General features: G+C 24.2%; 1 protein-coding gene across 1 annotated transcript; it reads right to left on the bottom strand.

Annotated features, from left to right (window-relative positions):
• Positions 1-259: 259 nt before the first annotated feature.
• LOC127277984 (homeobox protein Nkx-2.5-like) lies at positions 260-4,620 on the bottom strand. The gene is made up of 3 exons (XM_051299458.1): positions 3,823-4,620; positions 2,943-3,031; positions 260-2,080 (listed from the first exon to the last, which is right to left on the bottom strand). Exons 1-3 carry the CDS (start codon positions 4,112-4,114, stop codon positions 1,304-1,306), a joined length of 1,158 nt encoding a protein of 385 aa, XP_051155415.1. The 5' UTR covers positions 4,115-4,620; the 3' UTR covers positions 260-1,303.
• Between the last annotated feature and the right edge of the window lie 6,442 nt (positions 4,621-11,062).

The raw sequence follows: 11,062 nt of genomic DNA, 5'->3' as shown, positions 1-11,062 counted from the left end.
TTATTTAAAAATTGTAATTCAATTGAAAATTAAATGTCAAAGGAAAAATATTAAAAAGTAAAATAAAATTGTTTTTAGAAAAGTATAAGAAAAAATTATAGAAAATTGAAAAATAAGATAAAGATAAAAAAACAATGACAAAGTATAATAACGAGAGGGGTTTCTTCAAAAATATAAGATTAATTTTCATTATGCAGACTTTATTGCCAAAAGAATATATACATATATATATATATATATATATATATATATATTTTAATAATTTGTACAATTTTTTTCATTTTATTTCAAAGAATTTTTATTTCAAAAATAAAGTACAGGTGTTCCTTTTGGCCTTTTTATTTCAAATGTAACTGTTTCCGTTAAAGCCACTTACGATCTCAAGCACAATTTCCGTTTGGAAATTTTCTTGTACCACGCACTTTAAATTTTCTTAAAAGAAAAAAAAAGTTAAATCAACCCTGAAAAGAGACAACATCTGCTTTTTTTTTCTTTTTTTTTTTTTTTTTTTTATTGTAGTGAAGTTTAACTTTGTGAACTTCACCATCTTTTTTTTCTGAGGTCTGCTTGGTAATATATTTCTAATGCTTAACAATATTCACAAAAACAAAATACATGAATAATATATATTGTATATATATATATATATAAAAGATTTGCTATTTACAAAGGCTTCTTTTGTTGTAACATTTTATTTGTCGTTTTTTTGGCTCACTTTTTTGGTTCATTTATCACTTAATTTATAATCCCCCTTTCACTCCCTCTCCCCTCTAACAATAAAAAAATGAGACTCGCAGAAATGTGAAATTAAATAAAATAAATCTTTACGACCAAATTATTCTAATAAATATATATAATATTTGATACATTATATTAAACGAACAGAGATCTCGGAAATATTGCGAATTTTTTTGTAATATAAATATTTTTTAATTTATAATTTTTGGAAACTGAAATTTATATTTAATTAAATTTTCTTAACTTAAGCAAATTTTCCTTTTCAATAAATTTAATATTAACGATTGAAAATTAAAGAAAATTTTCGATTATTCAAAAAAAAATTTTTTTTTTTGCTTTAATTTTATTCAAATATAGTTCTAATCATTTAAATATTAAACATTCGATCATAAAAGTATTCAATTTTATTTTCAATCTCGTTCCTAAAAAAAAAAAGTTTTTTTCTTATTAAAAAATAATCTTACTTTTCACATGAGCATATTTTTTTTTTAAAGCATATGTACCGGATAACATCACACAATTTGTTTTCATTTTGATTTTTATCACTAATTTCATATTTATACATCTACCAGAGTCTTTGAATATTATTTTGATCATTTATCTGATCCATGTAGTTGACATATTGCATTTGAAAATTCGATGGTCCAAAATAATTTGGATAGTTATAGTCTGTGTTAGATGAATCCATCAATGTTCGATTATCAATTCCAATTGATTTGACGTCAGTTATTGCTCTCGATTCTGAATATAAATCACTTGCCAAATAAGATTTGTATTCCGTTGCTTTTATCGATTTCATTTCATCCGTATCAATTGATGGACGAATTTCCGTTGATGAAAAATTAGTTTTATTGTAATCCGAACCTAAAACATGACGATGATGAACATTCATATTGATGTTTGATCGATTAACAATTTCTGTATTCATGTCAATTCGATAATCGGGCGAGAAGCTGTTTTCGATTTTAATTTCACTCGAATTCGATCGAAAATCAGGACTTAAGCGAATATCATTTGTTGTTTTGAAATCTGTTTGATTTATATTTGTATTTATGTCTGTTCGAAAATTAGACCAATAGGGATTGTATGAATCTTGTACATTTGGTTTTCCATCTTTAATTAGTACTGGTATTGAAATTTTTTTTATTGGTTGACTGGTTTTTTGATTTTGTACTTTTTCCGCGTCCTCGAGACGTGCACGTTTATTTTTGTAGCGTCGATTTTGAAACCATATTTTCACTTGTGTACTGGTTAATTTTAAATTTTGTGCCAACATCTCGCGTTCAGGGGCACTCAGGTAACGTTGATGCTTGAAACGTTGTTCCAACTCGTAAACTTGTGTCTGGAAAAAAAAGAAAGACCAATTTTTTAGAATTTAAATTTTTCATAAATTTCAATTTTAAAAAAATATTTACCGCAATAAGAAAAAATTATATAAACAATTAATAAAAATTACATAAAAATTATGTTTAAATAAATTTCGCAGCAATAAAAAATATAAATAAAGGTTTTTGTCTTGAAAATAAAATAACATAAATAAAGAATAAAACATTTTAAATAACATTAAGCGAAATATTAAAAATTTGTTAGTTTATAAAACTTGTAGATTCGTACACTTGCTAAATTAGACACTAATTAATTATTAAACTACAAGATTTGTCAAGAAAGAAAACAAGGTCATTAACCTTATTACAATTATGAATAAATATAAAAGACGTCAAGGTATGATCAAACAAGACTTCTATTTCTGTTTTTGATCATACCTTGACGACTTTTATACATTTTATTCGTATCTATAGTGTAATAAGGTTAATGATCTTATTTTCTTTCTTGACAAGTCTTACAATTTAATAATTGATTAGTGTCTATTAGCGATTGTACGAATCTAGACGTTTTACAAAATTAACAAATTTTTAAAATGTCTTAATTCTATTTGAAATTTTTTATTCTTTATTTTATGTTTTTTTTAAGGTAGAAACCTTTATTTATATTTTTTATTGTAGTGTCTTTTATTTTTTAATTTAACCAGTGACTCGGAGTGATCAATATCATTATCTTAATTATTAAATACCGCTGAGTGATAAATTCAAAATAATAAATTATAAACAATTAACTTTTTTGAAAATTTTATAGGAAAGTTTAATTATTAAATAATTAATAATATAATAAAAATAAATGAATAAAAAAAATTCATTTTTACTTACTTGTGAGAATAGTACTCGCGGTTTTCTTTTCGTTCGTTTTCCCGACTGATTTTTTCGTAATTCAGTTCTACTTGATGTGACAACATTACCTGAAATATTCATCAAATGATTAAAATTATAAAAATATTTATTTGTTTAATATTATTATTCAAATTAGAAAAATTGAAGTAAAAAATGTGTTAACTTTTTAAAAAGTTAAACTAATTAAATTTAAAATAAAATTGAAAATTTTCTTCCTAAATCTGATTAGTGAAAATTAATCTATACTTATTATTCAAATCAGCAAGAATTTTTAATAATTTTTAATAAAATATTACTAATTTACTTTACTAAAGTTTTAGTGAGAAATTACTAAGTACAAATTTTAACTTTTCACTATATATATATTATTCAAATTTATAGAGTAAAAAACAATTTCAAAAGCCAGATGTAAATCCGATTTTTAAAAAAATAAATTAAAAAAAATGAAAATACCTTAATAAACAAAATATTAAAAATAAAATAATAATATTTATACATAGAATATAATATAAAATAAATTATTAAGTAGTCGAAAAAAGGTCATAACGTATTTTTTGTATGTTTTTTAATGTCACTTATTTTTCCACAAAACAGAAATTAATCAACAATATATATTCAACGTTTTAATCGATCAATAAGGTGATGAAACAAAACGATAAATATACGTTGTTGATGAATCTTCATTGTGTAAAAATATAAATTACTCACAAAAACATGCAAAAAAAAAAAAAAAAAAATTAACAAATTATTATTTAAAATTTTTAACATAATTATATATATTACAATTAAATTAATTTATTCTATTTAAATTAATATAAATATTGCTGAAATTGATATTAATTTTTTGATTTTAACGAACCTTCTTCGACAACAGGTGATTCATGATATGGTGGCACAACTTGACTCAATTGATGAACATGGTTCATTTCTTGATAGCTTTGATAACTGGTAACTGTTTGTTCCTTGTATTTATTAACGTTCCAATTGCCATCAGGTATCATATTGTATGAATAATAATCTTGATGCACCGAATGTGTCTGCGTTTCACTTTGTTGATGAGGTGTATAACACTCCATTGTATTTAATTGTTGATCTCCGTTTAAAATGTCACGAACACTGAAAGGTGTTCCCGATACCGAAGTGGGCAACATCCTAACACATTCTTTTTTTCTCAAAAAATGTCTTTTTTCGCAAAATTTTTTCGTCAACTTTCTGAATAATCTTCAATTACACAAAAACTTGATATATAGTAAACTTATTTAAAATAATTTTCCAAATTGTAAAATGTCAAATTCACTTAATTGTTTGTAAATAGCCACCCATAGTGCACACTTGTTTTTTTTTTAAATTACCTATCAAAGAATAAAATTTATTTCTTTAATTAATTATTAATTAACATTTAGTTAATTAATTTATCCTTTAATTTTGTCTAGATTTTTGTATGTTTATTTCTTCTTAAATTCAAATTTTAAAAAATTTCTTCAAAAAAATAAAAAAATGTTTATTAAAATTAATAAACAATATTTAAGTTTGAGTTTAGAAAAAAAAAATAAATATACGATTTGATTGGAACAATATTGTCAAGATCGTATTGATTGGTAGAGATTTGAATCTCGTCTCGGAGGGTGAATTTACTTGTGAGTGATCAGGTCGAAGAACAAGCGTATAATGTGATGACTTTAGGCTTCCCTCTGAATAGACAAGTTTTGGTTTAACTAACAAGAAAATATCATGCGCGTGCGCTTGTGTACGAGGGTTGGCCATGCTATCACATTACTATACTAATACAACTTAAATACATAAGATGAATTTCAAATCGTATAAAACTCCGTGCATTTATCACGGCACGAGTTGATCATGGTGGTCCTCCAATTACGATTGATTATAAAGTAATAAAAATAACATTCACTATGTAAGACGCTCAAAGGATTTATATACCCATCAGCATAAAATGATCCAATTTTTTTTATACATTCAAGACTATATATGTACTTAATTATAAAAGAGTTTGTGAATTTTAGAAAAAAATTTTATTCAAGAATTAAATATATTCTAATACTAATATATAATACCTATTACAATTAAATATATATTATTTGTCCCATCAGAGCTAACTAACTATATATATATATATTTGTTTCAAGTTAAAAATTTTGTTTGAGACAAATAAAATTTTTTTTAAACCAATTTATTCTAAATTTTGTTTATCTCAGTAAAAAAATTTTGTTTACTCTCGAAATCTGAATTAGTATAGACTGAAAAAAAAATTATTTGATTCAAATAATCGGTTACTTTGCTACTATCAAATAAATATTTATTTTTATTAAATAATTATTATTTGAGTAAATTAAATGGTATTTGGTTTAAGTAAATATTTATTTAATAAAATAGTCAAGTAATCAAGTATTTGAGAATCAAAAAAAAATTTTTTTCAGTATTAAAATTTTAAATAAATGGAATTATTGACGCACTTTTTGCTTTTGAATTAGTAAAATTTAACTAATTAATAGTACTTAACAAAAAAATTTTTTACTATCGAATAAATAAAATTTAACTAATTCAAAAGCAAAAAGTGAGTCACTAATTAAAATTAGTTAAAATGTTTACTTATTCAAATTTAAAGTGTACGCAATCAAATAATAATAATAATAATAATAATAATAATAATAACGATGGTATCTATAGTAAATAATTATTTAAAATTTTTATTTCTTTTTACAATAAAATAAAAAAAAATTTTATTCGCGAATATTAATTTTTAGTACCATAATGAAACATTTTGTAAAATGCATTTTGTTTATCAGAAAAAAATGTTTTATTATTATCGTACACATGGCATTTTTTATCAAGATAGTAAATCTTGTGAAATTATTATATAATTGACAATTATCATTCTTTTAAAGAAGATAACTATAATTTTTTCACAAGTTTTGATAAGAATATTATTATCTTATATTACCTGTTACAATGTGATATGTATATATATATAAAAGATCAAAAAATAGATATTTTTCAGTGATTTAAAAAAAAAATTTCATGCAAAATTTTTTTTTTTTTTTTATTTCACGCTATATATGTATAGAGAGAGAAAGAGAGAGAGAATGTAAATTTGAACTCTGACGTCGATTTAGACAGCCATGCCGTGAAATCATCTCGGGGCGGAGATTATATTATTTGGTCCCGCCTTTATACAAGATATTTCACCAATCTCGACTTACATTAAGAACGAGTACAGTGCTTAATTCATTCGATTAAATTTAAATCCCCTTTTATCCCATTATCATTAAAACATAAATTTATAAACAAAGAAGCCTGCCGTTGATTGATAGATCGTTTTGATTTGAAATTAAGTGTTAATGAGCTATTTAATATGTTTATTTTCCTATTATTATATTTTACATTATTGTTTTATTCAATTTTTGGGTTTATTATTTTGATGTTAAAAATATATCAATCGTCCAAGTCGCAATAATGTGAAACAATAAAATAGACATATTTCTTCAGTTTAATATTTTTTTAATATTACAATTAAATTTTTAAAAATATACAGTAAATTATAAATAATTATTAAAATTATTATTTATTATTAATTTTATTATTATTATTAATAATAAAAGTAAGTAAGTAAGTAATTTATATTAATTTATTATTGTTTATCGATAATTATTTGTTCATTAATCGAATAATAATCAATACCGCGTGTATGACGTACACTATAAAGAAATTTTTTATTCGAAAGAAATAGATATAATTTATTCTAATCAAATATAATTTATTTGAAACAAATAAATATTTATTTTCTTTTGAGGGAAATATATTTTTTCTCTAAGTGTGTATGTTGAGAAGGAACATAATTTTTTTTATCCCTAATCTCCATTTAGAAATACGATGTCATACATACACTAAAAATAATGTATTTAATTCAAATAATCGGTTACTTGGACTATTATCAAAGAAATATTTACTTGAACCAGATAATTTTTATTTTAATCAATAATTTCTGTATTTGAAACAAATACAATTTAATTGACTCAAACAATAATAAATATTCAATACAAATAAATATATTTATTTAATAATATAGTCAAGTAACCGATTATTTGAATCAAATAATTTTTTAGTGTATTAAATAAAATTTGTGAAGACGCACGAATGTGTATATAGATAACGGTATAGAAAGAATAAATTTAAAAAAGGGTTAAGAAAAAAATGAATAAAAGTCTGAAAAATAATTAACATATATATGTGAACTTTATAATATTATACTTATATATACGCGTATGTAATAGGTATATTAAAAAGTGACGAGTCTCGGGCTACACGTGGCCACTTAATATTATATACACTTGCACTTAGTTTGAATACTATGTGGTTTTTGATCCCTCGTCAAATAGGGTTGAGGCAAAACAAAACAATTCATTTTCCCACCAACGATGCGAGCATTGAAGACAAGAAGAGAGAGAGCACGCTTCTTTTTCATCGCTTTAACATTATCCAGACACGGTCACAGGCGCCCCGGAGCCCTTGATGGGTCCCCGATTCTAGAAACGGGAAATTCTTACTTCAAAAAATGATTTTTTGTTAGTTGTAATTTATTACTAAACCGTTCACATATACTAAATGTCATGTAAAAATGTTCATCAATGAGAAGAAATTTTTCAAAATAAAACAAGTATATATGGTCGAATTCACGAAACTTTTAACTTTTATGATTCTCGAATCGTATACTTAAAAATCTAAATTATTTTTAATTAAAACTTTGGGTATCATTTTTTTTTTTTTTTTTTTTTTGCTAAATTATATACAAAGGAACATTTATGTACAGTATTAGAACAAAATATTTATTTGACAATTAGTTTTATAAGTTAAAAAATGAAAAAATGCTTAAATTTCATTTGAATTTCTTGAATAAGTTTATATTCTTAACGTTTTTATTTTTGCGGCGTGTAAATTATCACTTCAGCTATACTATGGAAATATCTAACAGACATATTTTGTCAAAAAATTTTCACTATCCCATTAGTGTGCCACCACTAAAACTAAAAATACGAAGGTTTGATTGAGTGATAGCACTTTTTAAACTAATTCAATTGAACGTCTTCTTATGAAAATATCTATTACGTCAAAAAAAAATTACGTCAATTTCCCAAAAAAAAAACCCCCCGTCTCAACTTGCATACATCTCCCCTATACATTTTTGAAAGGCACAACTGCATTTTTGCTTTAAACAGGTCAATCTATGGTCAGATCGAAACATTCTCACACATATATTTGAACACAAAAACGCCGCTTAAGGATTTTGAGTGAAATCAATTTTATTAAGTTAAGAATATGCTGAAAACACTTTTTTGGAGTCTTTACCCCCTCTTTTCTCAAAATCCAGACGTGCTAAGCAAATTTTGGTGCCAGAATCGTGTTCAGAGGACGAAAATATTTTGGAAACCACTCCGATAACGAAAATAAAAAAAGTTGTATTTTCCAATTTTATATGTAATTTATTAACATTAAAGAGTTTAAAGAGTTAAACATTGACGGCGTGAGCTAAAAATGAATCACGCATATAAATTTGTAGTGCTAAAATGTACTTAAACGTGTATACAAAGTGACATCAATGTGCCTGCAAATTAAAAAAAGAAATTTCTTTTTCTTGAAAGTTAAAAGTTTCGTGGATTTACCCATTTATATAATTTCTACATGGAAAAAAATGAATTATAGTGTCAGATATACTAAAGAGTGTTTTTTGAAAAAATTTGCTATCATCAACTGAAATGTTTGCTAAAGCTACTAAAAAGTTAATTGTGATGTGTAAAAATAATAAATCGAAAAATTAAATCCCACAGCAAACTTATTTGCTGTCACTATATCAACGAGAAAAGTTTGCTGTGTCAGCAAAAAATTCCCAGTCACAGCAAATTTCTGTGACTAAAAATTGTATTTTAATCAATTTTTCATATACTTAGACCATTTTAAAAATATCTTCAACGATAGCTTCAATTTTTTAGATATTGTATAACAAATTATAATATGGCAGTTTTAATAATTTGAAAGTTATTTAATTTTTAAAAAATAGAGCAGGTACATCCAGAGAAATATTTTAATTGAACCAAATATAATATATTTGAGTTAAATGAACGTATATTTGTCTTACAGCCTATTAGCCTATTTATTTGTCGTAAATAAAATTTTTTATTTAAATCAAATAAAAATTTATTTGAATCAAATAAAGATTTTTTAGGCTTTGAGACAAATATATATCATTTCTCTGGGTGTAGAATTGGGGTTAGCGGCATGAATTCTGCCGTGCAAAACTGAAATACCATGACTTGTTTTTTTACTTATAGGTTATGTTGCCCATTATGTTTCTTCTTTTAAAAAACATGGAAATTAAAATTGTGGAAAATTTGATTTGAATTTGATAGAAATAATTATGTCTACCTTCCATGGATCAAAATTTGCATAATTTTAATATCTATATTTTTAAAAAGGAGAAACTTAAGGGGCAACATAACCTAATTAAAAAAAACAAGTTTCGATATTTTAGTTTTGCACGGTAGAGTTCACACCGCTAACCTCAATTTTTTATATTTTTTTAAAGATTAAATAACTTTTAAACTATTAAAGATGCCATTTTACAATTTTGTTTAAAAAATCTACAAAATTTCATCTATCATTTAAGATATTTTTTAATATTTTAAAAATAGTCTAAATGTATGAAAAATTGATTAAAATTTTTTTTCCCATTTTTGAAGTGAAAATTAATCTGATTTTCAAAATTAATACCATTATGGCAAATGACATATACCTATTAAATTTACTATAAAATTCAAATAAAAATTAAATCACATCATTTAAAAGTAATATGATAAAACAAATAAAGATCGGGGGTTGTCCACTTAACATAGAATGCCCCTATATAGAAAAATGATTGTAATACGTAAGATTCTAAATTGATTACATAATACTTATATTTCCTGATAGTGTTATAATCTTTAAAGAAAATGGTAGTTTTTTTTTTCATTAAAGATTATAAACACATAACAGGCACATATTCCAAAGACGATGTGCACCGGTGTCTATAAGCAATAATGCAGGCGCCACGGGATAGTGGGCGCCTTCTTCACTGTGGGAAAGACGCCTGACGTCGCAGAGCCGGCGCTCAAAAGTCGAGACATGTCATGAGATCACTGTTTTATATTAAATTAGAAAAAAATAGCAGGTACAGATACTTCCTCTCTTTCCTCTCTCTCTCTCTCTCTCTCTCTCTCTCTCTCTCTCTCTCTCTCTCTCTCTCTCTCTCTCTCTCTCTCTCTCTCTCTCTCTCTCTCTCTCTCTCTCTCTCTCTCTCTCTCTCTCTCTCTCTCTCTCTCAGAACAATTTTTCTCATTAAATTTTTCTTTAATTTCCATTTGGTTTTGTCAATACTTTACGGATTCTTCACTTTTTTCCAACAGTTGATCAGAGAATATAGTTAGAGTATAATATAGTATAAACATTAGTTAATATATTACTTCAAAAAATTAATTATTAATATATTTTTTTAAGGTATCAAATATTTGTAAATAACACAAGTCAACATGAAATTTGCCTTTTAATTTAAAGTATTGCTTATTATGGTAGTTTTATTACCAGTAGATATGAGAAAAAAAAATTATTTGACATCAAAAAGTTTGCTTTTGTAGTGAGGAGAATGCTTTTACGATATTTTAAAAATTTACAATTATAAATAGTCTTTTTTTTAGAAAAAATAAAACAACTTTTTTGAATAATTTGTCTTGATTAAAAAAAATCTCGTTTAATAATTTAAATTTAAGTGGGTCAAAATTGGGGGTGGTGCGCCTCCTCTTAAATCTATTAAAACGACTTATTATTACAATGAAAACTAAAAAACTGCTAAAATTACTAATACTAGTACAAAAGAAAAATTTAAATATAAGATATGCACTGAAAAAAAAAATTTTTTGATTCAAATACTCTATTACTTAACTATTATTAAATAAATGTTTATTTGTATCAAATAATTATTAATTGACATAATTAAATGGTGTTTGTTTCAAATACAGAAATTATTAGTTCAAATACAATTTATTTAATTCAAATAC

Source organism: Leptopilina boulardi, unplaced genomic scaffold (genome assembly GCF_019393585.1).
Source record: "Leptopilina boulardi isolate dan_hultmark-lab unplaced genomic scaffold, ZJU_Lbou_2.1 LbouV2_193, whole genome shotgun sequence".
Classification (NCBI taxonomy): Eukaryota; Metazoa; Arthropoda; class Insecta; order Hymenoptera; family Figitidae; genus Leptopilina; species Leptopilina boulardi.
This window is presented reverse-complemented; position numbering and strand designations above follow the sequence as displayed.

Bases quoted from the DNA above. Each gene is read 5' to 3' on its own strand.
- LOC127277984 (XM_051299458.1), bottom strand. From the start codon at position 4,114: ATGTTGCCCACTTCGGTATCGGGAACACCTTTCAGTGTTCGTGACATT. The intron at 3,032-3,822 runs GTTCGTTAAAAT...TGAATATTTCAG, and splicing joins ATCACCTGTTGTCGAAGAAG to GTAATGTTGTCACATCAAGT. The intron at 2,081-2,942 runs GTAAGTAAAAAT...TTTTTTTTCCAG, and splicing joins CGCGAGTACTATTCTCACAA to ACACAAGTTTACGAGTTGGA.